The 25,852-nt window shown below is 67.5% G+C and overlaps 1 protein-coding gene across 1 annotated transcript; it reads right to left on the minus strand.

Annotated features, from left to right (window-relative positions):
- Positions 1-1,635: 1,635 nt before the first annotated feature.
- Positions 1,636-22,453, minus strand: BAHCC1 (BAH domain and coiled-coil containing 1). The gene is made up of 26 exons (XM_021534196.2): positions 22,206-22,453; positions 15,619-15,798; positions 14,727-14,849; positions 12,839-14,461; positions 12,656-12,761; positions 12,278-12,486; positions 12,038-12,196; positions 11,494-11,708; positions 10,824-11,181; positions 10,039-10,743; positions 9,305-9,489; positions 9,056-9,192; positions 8,831-8,932; positions 8,436-8,550; positions 8,160-8,331; positions 7,633-7,794; positions 7,143-7,468; positions 6,710-6,817; positions 6,379-6,632; positions 6,200-6,275; positions 6,001-6,109; positions 5,797-5,919; positions 5,550-5,717; positions 4,013-5,163; positions 3,242-3,478; positions 1,636-2,714 (listed from the first exon to the last, which is right to left on the minus strand). Exons 1-26 carry the CDS (start codon positions 22,378-22,380, stop codon positions 2,508-2,510), a joined length of 7,485 nt encoding a protein of 2,494 aa, XP_021389871.2. The 5' UTR covers positions 22,381-22,453; the 3' UTR covers positions 1,636-2,507.
- Positions 22,454-25,852: the final 3,399 nt, after the last annotated feature.

The following is a 25,852-nucleotide window of genomic DNA, read 5'->3' on the forward strand; positions in this document are numbered from 1 at the left end:
TGTCCCAATCTCGTGTCCCTCTGTCCCCAGTCCCGTGTCCCTCTGTCCCCCCGTGTCCCTCTGTCCCCAGTCCCGTGTCCCTCTGTCCCCCTCCCCATCCCTCTGTCCCCCTCCCCGTCTCTCTGTCCCCAGTCCCGTGTCCCTCTGTCCCCAATCCCGTGTCCCTCTGTCCCCGTGTCCCTCTGTCCCCCCGTGTCCCTCTGTCCCAATCCCGTGTCCCTCTGTCCCCCCGTGTCCCTCTGTCCCCCCGTGTCCCTCTGTCCCCCTCCCCGTCTCTCTGTCCCCAGTCCCGTGTCCCTCTGTCCCAATCCCGTGTCCCTCTGTCCCCAGTCCCGTGTCCCTCTGTCCCCCCGTGTCCCTCTGTCCCCCCGTGTCCCTCTGTCCCCCTCCCCGTCTCTCTGTCCCCAGTCCCGTGTCCCTCTGTCCCAATCCCGTGTCCCTCTGTCCCCCCGTGTCCCTCTGTCCCCAATCCCGTGTCCCTCTGTCCCCGTGTCCCTCTGTCCCGTCCCTGTCCCGCTGCTGTGGCGCGGCGCGGCCGCCAGGGGGCAGCTCGGCCCCGCGCGGGCTCGGCCCCGCCCACAGCGCCCCCTGGCGGCCGGGCGTGGGCGGCGCGCGCTGGAGCCGAGAACAAAAGCGCGCCCCGATAGCCAATGGGAGCCCGGCTGCCGGCTCGGCCCCCGCTGATTGGTGGAGGCTCCACCAATGGCGAGGGAGCGCTGCCCGTCCGTCCGAGCCCACGTGGGGGCGGGAAACGGGCCCGGAGCGAGCAGGGCCCGATCCGGCCCCGATAGACCCCGATAGATCGCTGATCTACCCCCGATAGATCACTGATCTACCCCCGATACACCCCCGATAGATCACTGATCTACCCCCGATAGATTGCTGATCTACCCCCGATACACCCCCGATAGATCACTGATCTACCCCCGATACACCCCCGATACACCCCCAATAGATCACTGATCTACCCCCGATACACCCCCGATACACCCCCAATAGATCACTGATCTACCCCCGATACACCCCCGATAGATTGCTGATCTACCCCCGATACACCCCCGATAGATCGCTGATCTACCCCCGATACACCCCCGATAGATCACTGATCTACCCCCGATAGATCGCTGATCTACCCCCGATCCGGCCCCGATAGATCACTGATCTACCCCCGATACACCCCCGATAGATCGCTGATCTACCCCCGATAGATCACTGATCTACCCCCGATACACCCCCGATAGATCGCTGATCTACCCCTGATCCGGCCCCAATACATCCCTGATCCAGCCCTGATCTACCCCCGATCCATCACTGATCCACCCCTGGTCTACCCCTGTTCCATCACTGATCCATCCCTCATCCACCTCTATATCCCTGATACATCCCTGATCCACCTCTGAGCCATCCCTGATCCACCTCTGAGCCATCCCTGATCCATCCCCGATCCATCCCTGTATCCCCAACTGATCCATCCCTAATCAACCCCTGCATCCATCCCAAATTCATCTCTGATCCATCCCTGATCCATGCCTGATCCATCCCTGTATCCCTGATCCATCCCGGATCCATCCCCAGTCCATAACTGGGGGTTCCAGGCCCGGTGCTCGAGGAAACTGAGGCAGAGCCGAGAGCGGAGCCGGCGCCAGCAACGGTTCATATATTTATTCATAAGCCAAGTTATCCATAAAAAAGTTCCATAGTAAAAGGCCTTTACAGGAATGGCGGCTCATAAAACCTTTGTTTAACCCTTTGCTCCTTTTTTTTTTTTTTTTTTTTGTCCTTTCGGGTTATTTTTTTTTTTAATCCTGTTTTGTGGGATTTTTTATGTTTTTTAGTGTTTACACTGGAAAAGCCCCTGTACATATTTTCCAGGCAGCGGCGGCGGGACGGGCCAGCGTCCGCCGGCCCCGCGGGGTCCCCGTGGTCCCCCCGGGGTGTCGCCCCCGCGGTCACCCCACTATTGCACTGGGGACGGCGGCGCTGGGCCCCCCCCGGGGCCGAGCCCCCGCCCTGGCCCCCTCTGTACAGCGCTCCCCGCTGTCCCCGTCCCCCCAGGCTGGGGGACACAGTGCACAGAAACGACCCCCCACCCCCTTCCCCGAGGATTATTATTATTTTTTTGTGAATTTTTTTTCTTTTTTTTTTTTTTTTTTTTTTTGGTTTTTTTTTTTTTGCTGTTGTTGGGTTTGGTGTTTTGTTTTTTGTTTTTTTTCCCCGCCCCCCCTTTCTCGCTTTTCCATAAAACTTCCCGGAAGAAATACAATATTTACAGGCAAAATAAATAGAACAACACACCTGATTTCTGCTTCACCTGCTGGCAAACAGTCAGAGGTACTAGGGAAAGTTATGGCTTGTAGGGGAGCCCCCCCCACACCCCCCAATGTGCCCCCAGTGTCCCCACGTCGCCCTTTGCAGAAGAGCCGGGCGGGGTCAGCACAGGGTGGGCACCCCGGGGGTCAGCGGGGGCCGGGCACCCAGGGGTCAGCACAGGGTGGGCACCCCGGGGGTCAGCACAGGATGGGCACCCCGTCGGCGGTCACCAGGCGCCCCGTGGTGGGGTCGTAGGTGCCCGCCAGGTAATAGAGGTCCTGGCGGTCCTGGCAGCGGCGGCCGCGCGTCAGCTGCTCGTAGTGCTCCCGCCCCACCACCTGGCACTTGTGCGAGATGGTCTGCACGTCGTTCTCGTCCTCGTGGCACGACTGGTACAGCGCGTTCTGCGGGGACAAGGCGCCGTCACTGCCGCTGCCCGGGCTGCCATGTGGCTAGCTGGCTGGGGATGTGGCTACCTGCTGTGGGACATGGCTGCCTGGTGTGGGACAGGGCTGCCTGCTGTGGGACAGGGCCACCTGGCCAGTGACAGGGCCACCTGGTCCGAGACACCTGGCTACCTGGCATGGTGTGTGGCTACCTGATGTAGATATGTGGCTACTCGACACCATATACGGCTACCTGATGTGGTGCATGACCATGCGCGGCTACATGACATGGGACACGGCTACCTGGCACGGCATGCCACACCAATGTACAGACATGTCATATGGCTACTTGCCCTGGTACGTGGCTACCTCATGTGCTACATGGCTCCTTGCCATGATACATGTCTTGATGTGTGGCTGATGCCTGATGTGGCTACTTGCCATGATGCACGACCACACGACACGCTACCTGGCTACCTGACGTGACGTGTGGCCACCTGAGCTGGCGCGTGGCTCCCTGTCCCCAGAGCCAGCCCTGCCCTCACCTTGCCGTCGCTCTGGCGCTTGCCCAGCTTGGTCTCCTCGGGGTGGTAGAACCACTTGACCTTGACCACCATGTTGCTGGCCCAGGACTCCCACATGCTCTCGATGCGGCCGATGTAGGGCAGGTTGGGCCGCCCGGCCGACAGGAACACGGCGCAGTCGCCCACGCGCAGCGTCTCCTTGCCCCGCACGATGGCCTTGTAGAACAGCTTCCGCGCCTTGCCCTTCATGCCGCGCCGCTGGGGAGGGGACACGGGCTCGGCGCTGGCACAGGGACCCCCAAACCGCCCTGCTGGCGTGGGGACACCGCGGGGGGACGCCGAGAGCGGCGCCAGCGCGGGGGGCTCGCAGAATGAGGGACACGGCTGCTGTCACCAGCTCAAGGGACGCAGCTGTGTCACCACCTCCCTGTGCTGCCATTTGCAGTTGGTGTCACCAGCTCCCTGCGTTGGCTGCCCACGTGCCACCAGCACCCTCCCCGACCCTGCAGCCAGTGCCACCAGCACTGAGCACCCTCACGTCACACATGACACGTGTCACAGCTGGTGTCCCCAGCACCCCGAGCAGCCCGGGCTCTGCCTGCAGCACCTGGCACCTGACACGTCCCCAGTGTGCACCTTGTCCCTTGCCCACAGACACCCACCTGCCCCCTGCCCCGAGCTGTGCCTGCTCCTTTCCCCCCAAACCACACCAGGTGGGTGCCCACGGCGGGCACGGTCAGTGCCAAGAGCCGGGTGCCGGCTGTGCCACGGCAGAGCCGTGGGGCTCCTTACCTGCGTGGGGTTCCCCGACCACCTCCAGAGCTGGCGCGCGGGCAGGAAGGCGGAGATCTTTGGCCGGTTTTCCACCGAGGGCAGGCGCTGCCGCCGGGAGAAGTCTTTGGCTTTGGCGAAGCTGAGGGGATCCTTGCGCTTGAGCTTGGCCTTGGGGCCGGTGGCGGCCGCCTTGGACAGGAAGCAGCGCTGGGGCGCGGCGCCCTTGGGCCGCAGCGCGTCCGGCTGCGCCAGCAGCGCCGGCACCGGGTGCGACAGGCAGGTCTGCAGCAGCAGCGCCGAGTCCTCGTCCTCCGAGCTGTAGGAGGAATCCTCGTTGTCCGAGGAGCACAGGCTGGACGTGGAGATGGAGCCAGAGCTGGACGAGGTGGAGGAGCCCGAGGAAGAGGAGGACACGGAAAGGCGCGTCATGAAGCGCGAGGGGACGTCGGCGCCGAGGCCACCCGCGTCCTCGTCCTCGTCCATGTCCGAGTAGGAGCTGTGGCAGTCGCTGTCGCAGTTCAGGGCGAAGTCCCCGTGCCCCGAGTACTTGCGCAGCGCCAGCCCCACGGGCAGCGGGTGCGCGGCCGCGCGGCCCCTGCGCTCCCGGCCGCCCAGGCCGGCGTGTCCGTAGCCGTGGCTGCCCAGCGGCCGCTCCAGCCTGGCCCCGAAGTCCTTCTCGGCCAACAGCAGTGCCTTGCACGTCTTGTTCTTGGGGGATGTCACCCCTTCGTGGTCCAGCTTGACCAGGAACTCGCTGCCCGCCGCCTTCCTGCGCCCGCTCCTGCCCACCTCGGCCTCCAGCCGCTCGGCTTTCTTGGAACGCAGGAGCTTCTGGGCCGCCGGCAGCACCAGCCCGGCGCCGGCGCCAAAGGAGCCGTAGGAGCTGGCGATGCGGCCGAAGGAGTCGGCGCCGAAGGCGTTGCCGAAGACGGGGGCGGCGAGGTGGTGGTGGTGGTGGTGCAGAGGGAAGAGGGTCTCCTTGGCCCGCAGCTTCTTGGCGCTGCCGTTGACTTGGAAGAGGTTCTGGAGCACGGCCGAGCCTTTGTTCGCCGCCTTCCGCTTGGTCTGTGCCACGGCGGCCCAGCTGAGCAGGGACCCTCCGCGCCGCCCGGCCGCCGAGTCACCCAGTGCCGGCCCCCGGCCCCCCGACAGCCCCTCCATGGCTTTGCCTGCGGAACACAGGGGTCAGGAGGCACAGGAGCAGGGAGGGAGGGATGCTCTGGGGCTGATCTCCACCCCCGTCGTGCCACCCATTCCTCCAACCCCAGCTGCTCACCTTCCTCTGCACCCCAATATTCCCAGCCCCCTTAAGCTCATCCTTGCATCTCAGCAACCTTCCATACATCCCTGCATTCCTCCATGAATCTGTTCCCCTGCCCACATCCCAGCACCTTTCCCTGAATCCCAATAGCCTTCCCCACACCCCAGCACACTTCCCTACATCCCAGCATCCTTCCCCTATCCCAGACTCTCTCATCCCAATGCCCTTCCCCCATCCCAACACCATCCCCCTCATCCTAGCCCGGCAGGTGATTCTGCTCCTATCCCTCCATACCGCTTTTCTCCTTGCCGGCCGCCTTCCTGCCGGAATTCCGGGGGGGCTGGGGGCCGTGGTCGGGGCAGAGCGCGGGGGGCAGCGCCCCAGGGGTGCCCACGTCGCCGCATGCCCGCTTCGCCCGCCGGCAGGAGCTGGACACCAGCAGTGCCGGGGAGGGCTCGGTGCCTGCAGGGAGTGGGGGGTCAGGGCGGCCCCGGGCTCCCCCCACAGCCCCCCCATCCCCTGACCCCAGCCCGCCCCTCACATTGGATCTTGAAGTCGGGGGGCAGCAGGCGGATGTTGGACACAGCGATGTGTCCCGTGTCCCCATCATCAAATTCCACCAGCACGGCCTCGGCGTCCTCCTCCTCCTCGTCGCTGGAGGAGCCTGTGGCACAGGGGGGCTGTTGGGGCGGGCAGGGGATGCCCAGCAGCGCCCGCCCCACCGGCTGACCCCAGCCCCCCTCACCTCGCACCACGTTCCCTGGATAGAGGCACCGGGATTTCTGGCTCCAGTAGGCACAGACGCGGGTGCCGGGTGGAAGGCTCCGCCGTGACTGCGGCCGAACGTCAAGGACCTGGGGGAAGCAGCGTGTCAGGGTTTGTGGGGGCCGGGACCTCCCTCCCTGACCCCTCACCCTGATCCCCACCCCGACCACCCCACTCACCGCCTCCTGCAGCAGCTGCTCCTGCGAGTAGATGTGCTGCCGGTTCCCCCGCTCGCCCTCGATGATGATGCTGTAGCTGGGGAGGGGGCACAGAAGGGGTTCAGCACCCACCTTGGTGCAGCCCTCAAACGGCTGGGCCCCTCCCCAAATGTCTGGGAGCCCCGGGAGCCTCCACTCACATGTCGGGGGGCTGGATGGTGCGCACGCTGCCGGCGTAGAGCAGGCTGTCCTCCTTGGGGATCAGGATGTGCAGCCCGTCCCGCAGATCCTCCTTCTGGATGGCGCAGGCGTGGGGCACCCCTCCGCGCGCCCCCCCTGCCAGGCAGCCTCCCAGCTCCTCCTCCTCCTCTGAGAAGCTGCTGTTGTCATCGAAGTCAAAGTCATCCTCGACGGTGAAGCTCTCCAGGAGTTTGCTGACAGCTCGGCCCTTGCACTGCAGGAGGAGGCTTGGGGTGGGTGGGGGGCAAACGGCACCGTGCCAGGGTTGGGGGCACCTCCCGCGGGTCTCACCTGTTTGGTGGCCACTTTGCTCTTGACCTTGGCCAGTTTCTTGCCCTTGCTCAGGATGGTCTTGGCGCTCCGGGGGGAGAGGGCCAGTGAGAGTGCCCCGTTCTTGCGCTGTGCCGCAAGGGGAGGTCAGGGCCGGCCAATGACCCCTCTGTGTGACCCCAGCCCACCCCAGGGTCACCAGGGCCTCCCACCACCCTGAGGGGCACCCCCCCAACTCCACCAGCACCTTCAGCCTGCGCAAAACCTGCCCCCATCCCTCTGCACCCCATGGTTCCATCAGTGCCCCACAACCACTCCCAAAAACGGGTCTCACTGGAACCCCCCTATAACCCCACCTCTGCATGCCCTGGTCTCATTGGTGGCCCCAGCCCATGGAGATGCCACATCCCCCTGCCCCCGAGCCCAGGGGTGCCCCCAGGCCAGCCCCACTCACCCTGAGGGCCGCCTGCAGCCCTTTGCTCTTGCGGGTGCCCTTCTTGCTCCTCTCTCCCAGCCGGGCCCCCTCGTCCCGTGGCCCCAACAGCCGGGGGTCAGTGCCCCCAAAGAGGCTGCTGGGGGGTCCCGGGGGGCTGGGGCCGCCGGGGGTTGGGGGCCTCAGGCTCTCCTTGGCCTTGGCTTTCAGCTTCTTCTTGCTGCCCTCGGGGCAGCCTCCCACCTTCCGCTGGCCCGGCACCTTCTCCAGCTTCCCGGCTGCCCCCGGCTTCACCGGCCGCCGCTTGATCTTCACCTCGCCCTCGGGGCTGCCCAGGCGGCACGGACCTGGCGGGGAGAGGGGTCAGGGCACCCCACAGGTGACAGGGCTCAGGGGGCCCCGTGGAGGCCCAGGCTTGCAGCACCTCACAGTTGCCCACCCAGTCCCAGCAGATGCCCCCCAGGGTCCTTGCCCCTGTGCCTGCCAGCATTCCCAGAGAAAATCCCATTACCTAGCAGCCCCTGCCTTTCCTTTTTCTTCTTGGCCTTCTCATTGGCCTCCATCTTCACCACGGAGGATGGGGAGGGCCCCAGCACAGCCACCGGCCCTGTGGGCAGTGACAGCCCTGGCTCCTCATCCCCCTCCTCGCTGTCCGTGTCACCCTCAGGCTCATCTACAAGGGGGGAGGAGAGTGGTGAGGGACTCCCACACACAGGGCTGGTCCCTGCACCCCCAGTAAAGAACTGGGTGAGTTGAGGCCGTGTGTGACCCCCTGGCACAAGCTGCACCCCCCATCTGTCCTGGCCCCCCAGACCCATGGCTGGACTCTGCACCCCCAACTTTGACCCTGAACCCCAGTCCCGTGCCAGACCCCAGAGCCCCAACCCCAACCTCACATCCCATCCCCACGCCAGATCCCACATCCCCACGCCCTGTCCCACAGCAGCTCACAAGCAGATCCCCATCCCCATGCCTCATTTGGGACCTCACCCCATCACCCCACCCCTCTCCCACACCCCATCCCTGTGCCCGCCTTGCCTCTGAAGTGGGGGGGCTGCCGGGGACCGGGGTCCTGCCCCTGGTACTTGGAGCCCTTGGAGCCCTTGGGCCGGTTCAGCTTCTTCTGGATGCGGGCAGCGGGGTTGGGGTCCCTCCGGCGGAAGGGGCTGAGCCCGGGGGGCAGCCCCTTGCCCTTCACCTTCTGCTTCAGCTGTGACACCCCACGAGTCACCACACAGGGCAGAGGACCCCACACTGGGGGGACTCAGCGGGGGTTGGGGGTAGAACACACCCCCCAGACCCCATGGGACTCACCGGGGAGCCCTGGAGGCTGCTGAAGGTGCCTCCAGCCAGTTTGCTCCTCTTCTTCTGGGGCTCAGGGTCCCCCCTCAGCTCGGCACACAGCAGGGACAGGCTGGTCTTCACTGCCCTGGGGAGACACAGTGTGGGCACGGTGCTCACAGGGCCCCCAGGGAACCCTGCACCCCCTGGGGGGGATCCTGCACCCCTGGATGGAATCTGCACCCCTCAGCTTCATCCTGCATCCTCCAGAAGCATCCAGACCCCAGTCTGGCTGGCTCCTGCACGCCCCAGCTGCCATCTCCCTCCTCCCCCTCCCTCCCCTCTCTCACTAACGTTTTGTGACATAAAACCTGCAGATTAATTTTGTCCCCTGGGCCAAGGGGGGACACGTGGCACCAGTCACTCACTTGACCTTGCGGCTCTCGGCCCTGCCCAGGGCACTGGAGTGTTTCCGCTTCCTCGGCCGCCCCGGCCCGCGCCGCGCCGGGCTGCGGGAGCTCTCGTCACGCCTGGAGAATGGGGGCACCGTCAGCAGAGCCCCAGGGCGAGGACAGGCCCAGACTCACTGCACAGAGCACTGTCAGCGCTGTCCCCAGGCTCAGGATGGGGACAGGGACGGGGACGGGACGTACTCGTGGTCGTGGCGCCGCTGCAGCCTCACCAGCTCCCGCTGCTTCTCCTTGTAGCGGCGCTGGAGCTCGGCCAGGCGCATCCGCACCTCCACCTCCTGCGTGTTCAGCTGCTCCATGGCCGCCTTCAGCGGGCACACCTGGGGGGCCAGGGGGGGCTTGGGCACAGCTGGCAGTGCCAGCAGCCTCAAAGCCAGGGCTGAGACTGGGCGCAGCTCACGCCCCTTCCCGCTCCCTCCAGGAGACACTCACGGCCTTGGTTTTGGGGGTCCAGGTGTACTTGCGCCGGGGGACGCGGGCACGGGGCGGGGGGGACACGGGCAGGGGGCTGAGTGCGGGGGGGCTGCCCTCCCGTCCTGCCGCCTCCACCAGCGACCAGGCGGCTGCCACCGTGGCCAGGTTCTGCAGGTTGAAGGCCAGCAGCTCCTCATCCTCACCTGTGGGCATGGCAGGGCGTCAGCAAGGACTGACATCCCAGAGCTTGCATGGGCTCCTGGGGGCTGAGGGGCACAGGAGCAGACCCCTGGCTGGGAGGGCCATGGTGATTTGCCCCATCTGGCCTCGTGCCCATCCCACCACCCCATCCACCGGGAGTGGGACCCCACAGGCACCCCCTGGCCCCACGCTGTCCCCACCTGAACCCAGCGCTGGGTCCCCCGCCTCACTCCCTCCCTCCCTCCCTCCCGCCCGCAGGGCTGGGGATGCGCCAGGCTGTGTGGCCATTCCCACTGGGGCCCCGGGATTCCCTGGGGAAGCTGAGCTGGGAGGGAATCCCGGCGCCTGCCTGGAGCCAGCACTGGAGCCGAGCCTGGCTGCGAGTGGGAGGCGGCACGGCACGGCACGGCACGGCACGGCACGGCACGGCACGGCACAGCACAGCCCCCCAGTCCCACCGGGCAGAGGCACTGGAGGGTACTGCAAGCACAGGGGTGCTGGGAGTCACCAGGGCATGCCGGGGACACTTGGGGGCACCGGGTGTCACCCACCTTCCCTGGCCAGGTCACAGCGGCGCCGGCGCAGCTCCAGGTCGGCGAGTTCACTGAGCAGGGCGATGCCCGGGATCCCTGAGGGGTGGGGGGCAGGCGAAGGGGGCGCTGGGGGGGTCTCCTCGGGTTCCTCCAGTGCTGGCAGCTCCCCCAAGTCGATGCCGGCGGCGATCAGCGCCTCCAGCCCACCCCTGCAGCCCTGGTGCCCGCTGGGGACGTCACCATCCTCCTCCTCCTCCTCCTCCTCATTGCAGCTGCCCTCTGGCTCCGAGCCATCGCTGTCGCCTTCCTCCTCCTCTTCCTCCTCCTCCTCCTCCGCAGCGGGGGGCAGCGGGGAGCCCACCCCCTCGGGCGCTGGGTGATGCTGGTCCGACTGCTCCGTTGCTCCCTGATCCAGCTCCCGGTGCCCCCCGAAGGGCTCCTCGGTGCCGGCCCCGGCCGGCGCCGCCGCCCGCTCCCCGCAGAGCGGTCCCGGCGGCAGCAGCAGGTGATGCCGGTGCAGCAGCGTCCCGGGACCCTCGGCCGGGGGCTCCCGCGGGGGGCCCGGCTCCCGCAGCGCCTCGGCCGTGGGGCTGAAGGTCCGCGACTGCTCGGGCTCGGCGGGCGGGGAGCCGGCGTGCACGGGGTCGGGGTCTGCCGGCTCGGCCGAGTGCGCCGCGGGGTAGCCCATGGCGGTGGCGGGGTAGCCGTAGCCGGGGGGCAGGTCTGCGGGGAGCGGCGATCATCAGCGGGGACGCCCCGGCTTTCCCCGCCGCCCTCCTCCCGGCCCGGCCCCGCGGTCCTACCTGGCTCCAGGGCTTTGGGGTAGCGGCGCGGGGGCTGCCCCTCGCCCCGCGCGTCCTCGCCGTCGCCGCCCTTGCTGGGGGCGGGCAGGGGGCTGGCGGCCGGCGAGCGGGGGGCCACGGCGGGGCTGGCGGCGGGGCAGGCGGGTAAAGTGCAGGGGGCCGTGGGCAGCGTCACGGGGCACTTGGCCGGGTGCCGCAGGGCCGGCGAGTGGCAGCACGGGGACAGCTTGGGGGGCGCGGGGGCCGCCGAGGTCAGGCCCTTGGCCGGGGGGTTTAAGGCAACTGCTTTGTGGGAGGGTTTGAGGGGCTTCTCGGGACCCCTCTCCTCCAGCTCCAGGGGCTGCTCCTCCGGCTTCCGCTGCGTGGTACAACGAGGTGACACGTGTCACATCCTGCCCCACATCTCAGCCCTGCATCCCACTTCCCCATCCAGCCCCGTGGTCCAGTCCCGGCCCCACTGCCTGTCCCCACCCCCTCAGTCCTCCACATCTGCCATGCCAGTCCCATAATCCACCCTCCATGCCAACCCCCATCCCACCCTGCAGCCTCCAGCCAGCCCTACGTCCCATTTATCCCATCCCACCCCATCCCATCCCATCCCATCCCATCCCATCCCATCCCATCCCATCCCATCCCAGCCCAGCCCAGCCCATCCCCAGCCCCCCGGCACCTGGCCGTGCACCTGGCGCTGGATCTCGAGGGCCTGTGCCGCCCGTTGCTGTTGCTGCTGCTGCTGCTGCTGCTGCTGCAGGGCATAGAGCTCCTGCTGCCGCAGGAACTGCGACCGTGGGTACACAGGGAGCTGCCCCGTGTGCTGCAGGTGGGCACTGGGACCCCGGCCCGGGTACATGGGGGGCCACAGCGATGCCTGGTCCATCACGTCAGCTGCCAGCAGAAGGGGGGCAATTGGAGACCCTCTTCAGGGTCACCCCACAGACCCCAGCAGTGAAGACCCCCAGTGCTGTGACCCTGGCAGCACAACTAGAGACTTCCATCTCCCAGCCCTGAACCCCAAAAGCACCTGCAAGGACCCCATACCCCTCCCCTGAACCCCCAAAAGTACCCCCAGGGACCCCATTAGCCATGAACTCCCAAAAGCACCCCCTGTGACACCCCATTTCCCACCCTGCAACCCCAAGTACCTCCCCTCCTCTCTATCTCCCCCCAGCCTCCAGGACCTCCCTCCCCAGCCCATGGTGGGGTCTCAGGCTCACCCAGCGTGTGGGGGGTGCCGTGGGTGGGAGGCTCCGTGGGGAGGATGACGAGCTGGGCAGGGGGGTCCTGGGCGAGGGGGAACACGGGCTGCATGGCGCTGGGCATGGAGGCAGGGAAGGTAGGGGGCAAGTTCTGGTGCAGGGCAGGGTGCCCGATGCCTGTGGGGACAGGAGGGGTCTGTCAGCACCCCACTGCTGGGGTTCAGCACCCACCCAGCTTCCCCCAAACCCGGCACCGACCGTAGGAGTGTCCCCCCATCCAGATGGAGGGGCTGCGGGTGCGGGGCAGCCAGTGCGTGTGGGCAGGGTGGGCGTGGGCAGCGGGGTCCCCCCCGAGCTGCCCCGCCGGCAGCGAGGAGCCCCCCGTCATCATCAGATGGGGCGTCAGCTCCCCGGGACACCCCCCCGATGGGTGCATCCGGGCAAACTCCACCAGGTCCTTGTTGTCCCTGCGGGAAAAGGGGACACACAGAGTGTGGGGGCAGCGTTGGCATCACCGTCCCCTGGCCCCCCAGCACCTCCAGGGACCCCTATCTTCCACACCTGCACCCTGAAAAGCACACACCGCACATTTTCCCCCATCCCCGAGCAGCAGCACCCCTGGTCCCCATCACTCACTGGAGCAGGATGTCCCTCCCGGGCAGCCCCAGGCGCTCCTCGCACAGCCGGCCCCGCTCCTCCTCCGCCTCCAGCTCCATCAGGTGCACGGGGCGCGCGGTGCCTGCTGCCACGGGGACACCACGGTGGCATCAGCGTGGCACTGCCAGCCCCCGCCGCCCCGGCCCCCTCCCCAGCCCTCACCTTTGACTCCAGCAGCCGCCCGCTGCCGCCCGCTGCCGCCGGCGCCACCGGTGCCGTAGGGCTCGTGGCGGCCCAGCGTGTCCTTCTGCCGCGCCACGGCCACCGCGATGCCCACGGGCGGCTGCCGCACCTCGCCCTCGGTGCCGCCGGGGCCCAGCGCCTCGTGCTCCCGGCCGCGGGCACAGTCCGGCCGCTCCAGCTCCGGCTGACCCTTTCCCGGTGGGAATTTGGCGTCCTGGTGGGCGCAGCTGCCCTTGGCGCTGCCCAGCCCCACGAAGGGGGGGCCCTTCTGCCCCCCCAGCAGCGCCCCGTTGCTGTACTTGAGCAGGTTCTTCATGGCCGACACCTCGTCGGGGGCGTTGGGCACCTCCTGCGCCCGCACCAGCCCCGCGCCAAAGGGGTCCAGGTAGGGCCCCCCCTTCCGCTCCTCTGCCACAGCCAGGGGGGGCCCCTGGCCCTGCACCCCCCAGGGGGGCAGGGGGTGCCCGCCGTAGCCCAGACCACCCAACTCCAGGGGCTTGCGCTTGCCCTCGGCCGCCTCCGCCTCGGGGTGCTGCTGGTGCCGGATCCGAGCCACCTTCTGGGCCGGGGGCTCCTTGGGGGGGCCCTTCTCTAAAGTGCAGCAGGAGGGGCCGACGCGGACGCCCAGAGGGTCGGGCCGGGGGGCGCGGGAGCAGTCGGGGGCAGGCGGCACCTCGAAGTAGCCCTTCTCCAGACCCGCCTTGGGCGCGGGGCACCGGCCGGAGAAGGGGGGTCCTTCGGCTGCGCCGCCCCCCAGGTACTCCAGCCCCTTCAGCCGGGTGCCCGGAGTCCCCCAGTCCAGCCGCCGCTCCGCCGGCCCCTCGGCCTTCAGGGGGTGGTGGAAGGGGGCACCGTAGGGCTCAGTGCCCGCCTCGGCGTGCCGCTCCTTGCCGTCCCCGCGCTCCATCCCGCCGGATTCCGCCTGGAAGGAGCGGCTCTTGTCCGTCGGGGGTCCCACGGAGGGAACCAACGTTGCCCCGCTGAGCTTCAGCTCGCGGGCGGGGGGCTCTGGCAGCGGGCACAGCACCTCTGGGCCGGCGTGGAGCGGGAGGCAGGGGAAGGAGCCGGCGGCGGGCACGGTGTAGGACACGGCGTGGTGCAGCATCTGCCGCCGCTCCACCGCCTCGCCGTAGGGCTGGGGGGCCTCGGGGACCCCCGGCTCCCGCTCCTTGGGGGCGCAGCGGGCGGCGCGGGGCAGGGCGCTCCCGGCACAGCTGGGCAGCGCGGCGCGGGCACCGTCCCCGTCCAGCCCCTTGGCCCCCAGCAGGCACGAGGCCAGGGGTTTGGGGCGTCCGTCACCGGAGCCCCGCGGCGGCACCCCCTCCTTGCAGTGCCCCTCGGGCGGCACCGGCAGCACCGCCTTGTGCCGCTCCTTGGGGTCCTCCTCGGGCAGCCGCTCCTTGGGGTCCCCCTTGCCCCCCTTCTCCTTGCCAGCCAGGAAGCGCTCGTAGTCCTTGGGGGTCTTGGGGAGGGGGCCGGTGTCCCGCTCTCGGCTGCAGGAGCCGGCGGGGGGCCCGGGGGCAGCGCGGGCGATGCCGGGGAAGCCGTGGCTGGCGGGGAGCAGGGGGGGCTGCGCCGGAAGGTTCCGCAGGTAGAAGTTATCTGGAGGGGAGGGCGATGGGTGAGACCCGTGCACACCCCCCACCCAAATGGCGGCCGTGCCAATGGTGGGAGGATTGGGATGAAAGGTTGGGCTCATTAGGTCCATGTCCCCCATCAGAACCCCGTGAAAAGCAGGAGCAGGGCTGGGACTGGTACCCACCCCCACCTGCTGCCCCAGTACCACCTGCTCCAGCACCGATTCCCCACCCTTGCCGGGCTGGGGGCATATGCCCCCATGGGGGTCCCTGGTGGCCCCGGTACCTGCCTTTCTGGCTCTCGTAGAAACGGTGCTGGCCATAGAGCACGTTGCCATTGCCGTGGTGGTCCAGGTGGCCCATGGGCAGGAAGGTGGAGGCCAAGCTCCCGGAGAAGCGGGGATATCCCGGGGCTGGGGACATAGAGTCAGAGGGGCTGGGGTGGCACCTGGCCTCAGCATCCCAACCTGCACGGCTCCAGCTGGGAGCTCTCTGCAGAGCCCGTGATCCCCCCCAGGCTGGACCCCTCCCACCCTCTGGGAACCGGGGGTGGGGTTGAGCCCCCCGCCAGCCCCGCGTCAGCAGTGGCCGTGCTTGGCTCGGCTCGGCACTGCTCGGGCGGGCTGTCCGTCAGCCGCGTGCGCTGCCCGTCCCCGTCCCCCCGTGCCCCCCCGGAACGCCGGGAGCCAGCTGGCAGCCGGTCAAACTACCAGCCGGGCAGGCTGCCAGGGCCCCGCGCCAGCACCGCCGCCCCGCTCCCGCTCCTCCAGCGGGACGGAGACACCAGCGCGTGGGGGGGCACGGGGACTCGGTGTGACCAGGGCTGCCCCCGGGGTCCCCACACTGTCACCTGCCCCAACAGGGGAGTCCCTGTCCGGGTTCATCATCACCAATGACACGAGGTGGCCCGGCCTCAGCTGGAGCTCTGCAGCCCAGCACGAGCCTCTGTAGCCCCCCTGAACCCCAACTGTGGGGTCTAAGCCCGCTCCATGTGGATGCCCAGGGTGTTTTGGGGCACGACAGTGGCCAAACCCACCCTCATCACCCAGAAGCCACTGACCCAGGGGGTTTGGATCCCATACACGTGGCACTGGCAGAACGTGACCACCGGCACCGGGCCGAGCCATGACTGCCTCCAGCCACCCCAGACCCACAGCCATCCCCATCCCGGTGCCCACTCACCTTCGTGGGAGTGGGAGAACCAGATCTGGGAGGTGCCGGAGTGGGGCCCGCAGAAGGCCGGTTCTGGGGGGGAGGCGGCGGGGCCAGCGGGGTGGCTGGGCCCCCCCGAGCCCAGGCTGCCACTCAGGAAGCCCCCCATGAAGGAGGAGGGGGGGGCACTCCCCATCAGGCTGCTGCCGGCTGCAGGGAGAGGGCACAGTCAGGGGTGCTGACAACAGTCTGGGGGGCCTGAGGGCAGTCAGGGGCTGTGCAGGCCCTGCTCGCATGACCCAGCAAAGCTCACTCCCTTGTGCACACACAGGTGTGCACGGCTGCCACGGGGCTGTGCAGCCCACGCTGCACCGGTGCATCCCCATGGCACACCCAGCCCTCGTGCCACATGTGTCCCTCGTGGGACTGTCCCTTGTGCACACCCAGCTCCTGTGCACACACATCCCTTGTGCTCACAGCCCTCGTGTCACTGTGTCTCTCGTGTCACCCTGTCCCTCGTGCACATGCTGCCTGTGCATGTTCCCTGTGATCCCCCACGTCCCCTGTGCGGTCACACCCGTCATGCACTCCTGTCCCTGACACCCCCAGCCCCACAGGGCCCCGATGTGCCCCAGAGTGTGCGAGGCACAGCAGAGCCATGCGAAGGGCACCAGAGCCCTGCCCTGTGCGCGCCCTAAGCACTCACACAGGTGTGCCAGCACGTGGGGGGCTCTGCACATGCGTGTGGCTCCCCACACTGCTGCTCCCCACCAGGGGACACAGGCTGCTCCCAGTGCTGGGACAATCCCAAGCTCCAGAGACAGGGGCTGTGCCAAGCCACATGGGTGCACATGTGTGGGGTGTGTGTGTGCACATGTGTGTGAGCACAGGGAGGGGGGACAGCCCTGGCCCTGACCCTTCTGCCTCCCCCGCAGCCCGGGGGGGCCCCAGCACCCCTGGGGAGGCCCATGGCCGGCGCTCCCCATCCCGCCCCCCATCCCGCTCCCATCCCGGCCAAGCCGTGAGATCATGGTGGAAACTTCGGAGCTGGTGGCCAGCGGCCGGGTGGGGGGAGTGGGAATGGGGGGAGCCGCGATGGAGGGAGCCAGGATGGAGGAGCTGGGATGGAGGAGCTGCTGCCCCTCACCATGTGGGCCCGCTCCCCACGTCTGTGTGTGCCAGAGCAGCCGTGGCATGGCTCGGCACGGCTCAGCACGGCTCGGCACGCGTGGCGTGGCGCGAAGCGCAGGCTGGCTGCCCGCCCGGCCGGGGCAGGAAGCGATGCTTTGCTCTCTAAGCCGGCCCACGCTCCCCGGCTAATCCCACCGGGATGCCTCTGGGATGAGTGTCGGGATGTGGTTTCAGGCAGCTTCGCTCCTTCCTCCGTGGCGAGGCCGAGCCGGGCAGGGCCGCGTGGGCCGGGGGCACGGCCGCATCCCACCCACATCCCTGAGAACCGGACACGCACCGGGATGGGTGGGCACATCCTGCTGTGCCAACGTGTCCCGGGGGATCCCTGCCTGGTGCTGCCCGCACAAACCCACCCTGCACACCACAGCCCCGGCCGTGCCGCGGGACCCCGTGCAGGCGTGGAGCCGGCAGCGTGCCGGGCGGGAAGCCGAGGTTTCCAGAATGAGACTTTTCTGGAAGCTTAGAAACGGGCTGGAAAAAAATACCTCCTCACCCCACCCCGATGGCGGCGGGGCCGGGGTGTCCCGGGAGGGTTGTGGGGCCGCCGCTCCCCACCGCCCACCCGCTGACTCACGGGTCCCCTGGCGCGCTGGCCCCGTGGCCAGCACTGCCAATCCCACATTCCCGCTCGATCCCACATTCCCGCTCGCCGTGGCCCCCTGCACACTCATGTTCTGCCACGCTCAGCACTGAGCAGGAGCAGGGAGCAGCCCCCTGGTTCTGCCCCTCCAGCCACGGTGATGGCAGCACAGGACAGGGACGGGTCACTGAGGCCGTGCACAGCTCATGTCACCGGTGAGCTGGAGCAGCCCATGCTGCCGGTCCCCGAGACCGGGCACAACTCGTGTCACCGGTGAGCCGGAGCAGCCCATGCTGCCGGTCCCCGAGACCGGGCACAACTCGTGTCACCGGTGAGCCGGAGCAGCCCATGCTGCCGGTCCCCGAGACCGGGCACAACTCGTGTCACCGGTGAGCCGGCAGTGCCGTGGCTCCTCCCCGCGCCGGGACGGGCACAGCACTGTGGGGCGGGCTGCCAGCACGGGACAGATGGGCTGCGGGGTCCCAGCCTGGCCCCCCCACCGCCCCCCGGCAGCGTCACCCTGGGAACTCCCTGGCTGGGCTCCCCGAGGCCGGTGCTGTGACTCAGCCCCGCCGGCATCGCTCCCGGCTCCGGCACGAAATTTCCCTTGGCTCTGAATCCGCAGAGGGTCACACGTGTGACAAGTGTGCCAGGTCTCAGCACGGCCACACCGATGGCGCTGAGAGGGGCGGGGGGCATTGGGGAGACTCAGAAGGGGGCAACAAGAGGTGCTCCCTTCCCTCCAGCTGCTCCTCGCCCCCTCTCCAAGTGCAGCACAGATGGGAATGTGTTGGGAAGGCAGAAAGTTTCAGGGCCAGCATATGGAGAGGGGGCTGTGGTCCTTGGGGGGGGGTTCAGCCCACGGCTCCTCTGGGATCCCCAAGGCAGTGACAGACCCAGGACGGTGGCGGGGGGGACGTGCATAGGGTTGGGTTTCTCCCTCGGCTATTTTGGGGCTGGAACATTCCTAGTGGAGCTGAGGTGACGGGCAGAGGGCTGGGAGCTGGCTGCAGCCCTGGCAGGGACAACCCGGACCCCCCCCGACTGGGCAGGGGGTGATGAGCAGCCCCCCACGTGCTTCACAACCCACACGGCCCCTTTAAAAATTTGGCAAACAGGGAATAAATGGGTTCTGACTCCCTCGGTGCTGTAATTCCAACTGAATCCATATTGTTACAGCACTAAATGAACGCTGCAATGGTGAAATGCTGCCGAACATGCCCGAGGGGCCAGGAGGGTGATCCCAGTGTTGTGTGATGGGTTATCCCCTCTGGAATGCCACTGGCAGCTGTGCTGGCCACAGCCACTGCACACTTAAGTGCTCACACACTCACTGGGGCCACATGTGCAAAGGACTCACGAGGGTGGTGGACAGTCCTGGCACAGCTGGGAAACACTGCTGGCACACACCACTGGCACAGCTGGCACATGCATGTGCTCAGTGCACGCTCCCTGCATGCATGACTTAAACACTCTGAGCATGATTTGCACACCCAGGGCACAACCTGACACACACGTGCCTTGGAAGACCGTTGTTGGAGCACAGGGAAGCCAGGGAGTGTCCAGTCCCGGGGGTCCTGATGTCCCACCCCACTCCTGATGTCATATGAATGCCATGCACATGGACCCTTCCTAGGAACCCTCCAAAATGTGGGTCCATGGGTGCCCTGTGCAGTTCCTGTGAGCCTCACACATGTGGGTCCTGGTGGAGGGAGGACTCGTCCACCCCCACGTTCCTCAGGGCTGGGGGGCCCCAGCACGAGGCAGGGTCAGAACCGGCCCTGGAGTGATGCTGTGGGGCAGGCAGAGCACAGGCAGAGCTGGGGGTCCCGAGGAGCCGGGGGCACCCAGAGTGGCCCCAAAATTATACGTGGAGCCCAACCCCACTGTTCCCCGAGCAGTGCCAAGGGCTGGTGGGAGCTGCCCGTCCCCCAAGGCCTGACACGTAGCAACATCTCTGCCTAGATCCAGCTCATGACTAAGGAACAGTGGAGGCACTCAGGGATGACTCCACGAGAGCCGGGGTAATTCCGCGGGCTCTGGGTTTCTGCACATCCCACTGCTCCCACCGGCCATGCTCGGCCCCTGCACCCCACGGCTACCAAGGAGTAGCCCAGTTAATCTCCAGATCTGGTTTAACTTTGACACTTACTTTGGCAATGCGCCGCACGGGGGGTTGGGGGGAGCGGGGAGCCCCTGCGCCGGAGCTGTGCCGGAGCTGCGGCGTGGCCTCCAGCCCCTTGTCTGATCCCGTCTCCAGGGAAGCAGCGATGCAGAGCGGCTGCAGCACTGGCACCTGGCCCTGTGTCACCACCCAGCCAGGGGCACCGTCCCCACCTGCATCCCACCATCACCACCTGAATCCCCCCTCAAAGCCGTGCCAGGAACTGCACAGCACCCAGCCTGCGGCACGGTCCAAGGGGGGGACAGGTTTGGGAGCATATCCAGCTGCTGGGATGCACCCTGGGATGCACCGGGACCTGCACTGTCATGGCCAGGCTGTGCGCCAGCACCAGGATGAACACCAACACTGCCACTGCCAGGATGCGGGGCAGCACTGGGACGCACACCGGGATGCACACACACACCCCAAGGGTCAAGCCGCACACCACACCGGCACGGCCACACTGCTCCTGGCTGAGGGCTCGGCCACGGTGACACAGTCTAACACAGTCACAACTCTCCACTAGTCCACAAAAACATCCCAAAGGCAAAAACTGCGGCCAGGCCCCAGCGTGCCTCGCACAGGCCTCTGCCACAGTTTCCCACCCTCCGTTTGTGGCAGAGGCACCGGGACCCCCGGCCCAGCTCAGCACGGCGTGTGCCGCGGCAGTGGGTCCCGCTACAGTTGGGGGTGCAGGGGCTGCACCCTGCCTGGGTGGGCTCCGGTGGCTCCGGGGGTCTCCACGCCCCCCTCCCCGGGCGGTGCCGGTGCCAAACCCGACGCCAACCGGAGCGCTCGGTTCCACGAACGCGCGGCCCTGAGTTACGGCTTTAATAAAATCAAGGAAAACAGTTTTATCTCCCGTTCCCAGGGCGGCCGCCGGGCCCGGCAAAGGCTCCTGGGAGGTGTAGTCCGGCCCCACGCCGGGAGCCATTTGGGGGAGCGCGGCCGGAGCCCCGCCGTGCCCGCCGGGTGCCGCGTGCCGCACCGGCATCGCCCCGCCACGGCCAACCGCGGGCTGGCTCCGTGCGCTGGGTGGGGTAATTATCAATCATCGGCGTTAATTACCGCGCCACGCTACCACGGCTGCCGGCACCGCGGCCGGGCCACGCCGGGAGGACTCGGGGTGCCGGGGATGGGGACCCCGCTCCCGCCGGCACCGTGCCGGCCACTAAATTATCCGGTTTATCCGCCCCAGCAGCGTTCCGGCCGCGCGGAGCCTCAGAGCGCAGCTCGCTGGGAAGCGCTCCGGCTGCGCCGGCCCTGCCAAAGCCGGAATATTTTTAGCTCGTTCTGTTGTTGGGTTTGGCTTCTCTGTTTTTTTTGTTTTTTTTTTTTTTTTCCTCTTTTTTTTTTTTTTTTTTAATTTTTTTTTTTTCGGCGCGTTTCTGCCGGGGTATTTTTAGCCGGATCCATGTTATTTTAACAACCTCCGGTGCATTCGGGCTCCCATGTGTCGCCCAGGTCCCGGCGGGTGTGAGGGTCCTGCACGGGGACGCGGCCGCGGCGGGAAGCCGGAGGGAAGCCGGAGGGAAGCCAGCAGCACCCCGGCGCTGGCGTCCCTCCGGGATCCCCCCTACGGTCACCGCGAGCCGGAGAGCAGCCGAGCCCTCATCCCGGGGCCGGGCTCCAAACCCCCATCCGCACTCCTCACCCAACAAAGCTGGGGAAAGGCAGGGTGGCCCCCCGAGCCCGGCGGTGGTCCCGGCAGCGGGGCCGCCGGCACAAAGCGAAACCGCCCCGGCCGCGGGCCCGATCCGGCGCCGCCTCCCCGGCACCCCCCGGTGCCCCCCGCTTTCCACCTCCTTCCAAGAACCCCCACGGCTGCCACCCCCCCGCGCCGGCCCGGCCGTGCCCCCCGCCCTAATCCACGCACTAATTGTAATCCCATTAAAGCAGATATAATTTTATTAGTATTCACAGCTCATCAAGGCGGCGACAATAACCGGCGCTGCCGCCGTGCCGCGGCCAGACAACCGCCTGCGCCGGCGGGAAGCGGGGGGCCCGGCGCTGCGCCGCGCCGAGCCGGCACACGGCTCCCGCTCCGGCTCCATCCCGGAGCTCGGCAGCGCAGGGGGCTCCCCGCCGGCTGCGCCCTCCAAGCCCCCGTGCAGCGAAGCCCGGTACGGGCGCCGCGCAGCCCGGCTCAGCCCTGCCCGGCCGCAGCCGAGCACATGCCGCAGACAAAGCCGCGCGGGCAGCTCGCCGCGGATGCCGGATCCGGTGACCCCGCGCCGGTGCTGGTTGGCCGTGCCGAGCTCGGCCGTGTGCCGCGCTTTGTCCAGCTCCGGCAGCTGCCGCGGCGAACACGCGCCGCGAACCCCTTCGCACCCTGACACTTCGGCGCCGAATATCGAGCCCGGGCTCGGTGACCTTCCACCGCCGCCCCACGGCCCCGCGCATAACGGCCTCCTTGTTCGCCCCGAACGCGCCTCCTTGTCCCGGCTCCGGGATCTCGCCGGCGCAGCCCGGGGTCACGCTCCTCCCGCGCCGGCGGAGCGGCTGCGTGGGGGGATGTCCCCCGTGTGCGTGAGCCCTCACCCCAAAACCAGCGGCGCGGTGACAGCGAGGTCGGCACAAAGGGAGGCCGGGCTCCCGGGGCCGTGCCGAGCTCCCGGGGCCGTGCCGAGCCTCCCAGCCCTTCCCGGCCCCCCACACCGCGGGCGCCCCGACCCCTCTGACCTGTGTGCGTGGCCATGGAGATGGGCGCCGGGAAGTACTTGGTGGGCTGGAAGTGTCCGGGGGGCTGCACGGCCCCGTGCGCCGACCCCGCCACGCGCCCCGTGCCGTGCCGGTGGCCCAGGCTGCCCCGCTCCGACAGCAGCCGCGGCGGGGGCGCGAAGTCACGGCCGTCCATGCCGGGGGCACCCACCCGCGGGGGGCTCGGCGGGACCCCGACACGGCTCGTGGGCGATGCTCAGCGCCGCGCCGGGCCGGCTCGGCGGGCGTCGTGCCGCGCTCCGCGCCGGGGCTGTCGGTTCATCCTCCGCTCCTGGCACGGGGAGAGAAAGGAGAGAGTGAGAGCACGGCCAGGGTGGGAGCACGGCCATCGCTGCACCCCAGAGCCCCCGCGGCCCAGCACTCCGCTCCTCGTTTCCCCGGTACACAGCCCGCTTTCTCCGCCGTTCGCAGGGCCCCGCGTTCCCTGGTACCACCGGCGCACGGCCGCTGCTCTCTGCCGTCCCCGGAGCACGGCCTCCCCTTTTCCCAGTACTCCCAGTTCACGATCCCCAGTTTCCTCAGCGCACAGCCCCCCCCGCTCCATGTTCCCGGTGCTCCCGGAGCGCAGCTCCCCCGCTATCCAGTGCTCCCGGTTCCCAATCCCGGTTGCCCGGAGCCCGGGCCCGGTTCCCGCCGCTCCGACCCTTTCTGGCCGCTGCTCGGGTTCCGGTTTCCCGGCGCTCGGTTCTTTTATCACTCCCGGTTCACCGACCGTATCTCCCTGGGGCTCGGCCCCGCTCGCCCTCGACTTCCCCGCTTCCCGTTGTCTCCCCGGTGCTCAGCGCCTCCCTCGCCGCGGTTCCCCGGTTTCCTTCCTTCCCTCGCCCCGGTTCCTCGGTGTTTCCCCGTCTTCCCTCCAGCCCGGTTCCCCCAGCCCCGCTTCCCCGATATCACCCGCTGTCCCGACCCTCCTCGCCCCGGTTCTCCAGTCCGTCCCCGGCGCCCTGCCCCGGTTTCCCGGTATTTCCCCGGTCTCCCGGCCGCGGTTCCCGGTCTCTGCCGGTGCCCGGCCGCGGCTCCCGCCCGCCGGGTCATTGTTCTGGCAGCGCCGGGGCCGGGGGGCCCGATCCGGCGGGGGGAGCCGGGCACGGGCCGGGCGGCGGCGAACAAAGGGGCGCGGGGCGGCGAGCGCGGCCGGGGGCGCGGGGGGCCCGGCCGGGACCGCGGGGACCGGGGGGAGCGCCGGGGCGAGCCCCGGGGGAAGGAACACGGGCCGGGAACAAAATGTGTATTTCCTTTAAATAAAGCTGAGCAAAATATGTGAAAAAGGATGTTTTGCCTTTTTTTTTTTTTTTAATTTGAGATTAAAAAAAAATGTAAAGCGAAAAAATTAATGGGATATAATTGAAAGGGAAAAATATTTAAAGCAAAAAAATGAAGACAAAAAGGGCTCGATGCGAAAATGTTTGAAGGCGCAAACGGTTTAATGAAGCAGCGTTTGATGAGCAAATGATTTAATGAACAAATGTTTTCACGCACAAAATTTTAATGAACAAAATTTTAAGGCGAAGCGTTTTGAAGAGAAGAGTTTTAAGGGGAAAATGTTTTACTATATAGATGAAAGGGAAAATATCTTTTAATGGGAAAAGATGAAGGGAAAAATATTTTGGTGGAAAGAAATACAGGGGAAAATATTTCGGGGGAAAAAGATTAAGAGAAAAAAATATTTTTGTACGAAAAAGATGAACGTAGAAAAAATTTTGATGCCGGAAAGATGCAAATAAATATTTAGGAGCAAACAAATAAAGCGAAAAGATAAATAATAAGGTAAAAGCGCGCAAAAAAAAAAAAAGGAAATCTGCAAAAAATAAATTGAAAAAAATGCAAAATAATTAGCGGCACAAAAATTTAAAACGCAATAAATCCAAGTAGGCAAAGAAAAAAAAAAACATAATGCCCAAAACACAAATAAAAATAATGCCGAAAACGCAATTAAAAAAAAAAATTAACGCCCAAAAACCAAAATAAATAACGCCAAAAAAAATTGTTAAGGCGTAAAAAAAAAAAAAACAACAAAACAAAAAACCAACAAAAACAATAACCCCGGAGCGCCAGAAATTAAAATAACCCCCAAACAACAACAACAACAACAACAACAAAAAAAACCCACCCGCGGATCGCAGTTACTTACCGGAGGGGCGTTCCGCGCGCGGGGCGAGTGCGGTCCCGTGGCGGGGGTGCGCAGCGTGCTCCTGCCGGTGCCCGTGCACTGCCCATGCACCGGCTGCTCCTGCAGCAAAGGGAACCGGGGGTGTGTGGTTGGGGGGGGTGGGGGGGGAGGGAAGGGGGGGTGGGAAAAGGCGGGGGGGGGTGGGGGGACCCCGCCGCGCCTCCCGCTCACGCCGCGCGTTCTCCGCCGGGGCGGGCGCGCCCCGCATGCTAATGAGCGCGTGCCCCGCGCGCGCGCCCCCTCGCTGATTGGCCGCCGCGCGGCGCTCGCGCCCCGCCGGCCATTGATCCCCCACCCCCGCCCTCCCCCCGGCTCCATTCTTCCTCCGGCGCGCGCGCCGCGCGTCAAGAGAGCGCCGCTCCCGATTGGCCGGCGGGCCGCCGGCGCTCCCGCCAATCGGCGCGCGGCGAGCGGCGCGGAACGGCGGCGCCTAATTCAAGCCCGGCGGATGAATGGGGAGGAGGGAGCGGCGCGCAGGCGCAGTGCGCGCTCGGGGCGGAGGGGTGGGGGGGGAATTGCATCGCTGCGCGCCCCCCGCCGCAGCGCGCGGGCCCCCCCCGCGCCGCGATTGGCTGGCGGTGCGCCAGCGCGCTGTCAATCACGCAGTGTAAACAAGGCGCTGATTGGCCGGAGCCGCGGGCGGTTTCAAGGCGCCCCCTCGAAGGGGGGCGGGGGGGGACACGCGCGGCGGGGGCGGTTTCCAGGCCCCCCCGCGCACACCCCGGAGCGGCCCGGGCCGAGCGAGCGGGATCAAAGAGCGGCGGGCGGGGAGCGGGGAGCGCCGCCGCTCCGGCCGCCGGGCCCGGGCACGGGCAGCGCCGCCGCTCCGGCCGCCGGGGCCGGGCACGGGCACGGGCAGCGCCGCCGCTCCGACCGCCGGGCCCGGGCACGGGCAGCGCCGCCGCTCCGACCGCCGGGCACGGGCAGCGCCGCCGCTCCGGCCGCCGGGCCCGGGCACGGGCAGCGCCGCCGCTCCGGCCGCCGGGCCCGGGCACGGGCAGCGCCGCCGCTCCGGCCGCCGGGCACGGGCAGCGCCGCCGCTCCGACCGCCGGGCACGGGCACGGGCACGGGCAGCGCCGCCGCTCCGACCGCCGGGCCCGGGCACGGGCAGCGCCGCCGCTCCGACCGCCGGGCCGCGGGCAGCGCCGCCGCTCCGGGACTGCCGGGGCACGCCGGGCACGGAGAGAAGTGCTGGGGGGCGTGCGGCCGAAGGGAGTGGGCAACAAGGGGGTAACTGCGGGCTGCGGAGTGTGGGAGGGACAATAATGGGCTCTGTGCGATGCTGCGGGACGTGTGATGTGGGGGGGCTGTGCGGTGTGAGCGGGACAACATGGGGGGCCATGTAGGGAGGAAGGGGGGGTGTGCAGTGTTGGGGAGTGCAGTGGGGCGCTTGGAGTGGTTGGGGGCCCGGTGAGGTGGGGATGTAATGTTGGGGGA

The sequence above is a fragment of the Lonchura striata genome, chromosome 19 (genome assembly GCF_046129695.1).
Source record: "Lonchura striata isolate bLonStr1 chromosome 19, bLonStr1.mat, whole genome shotgun sequence".
Classification (NCBI taxonomy): Eukaryota; Metazoa; Chordata; class Aves; order Passeriformes; family Estrildidae; genus Lonchura; species Lonchura striata.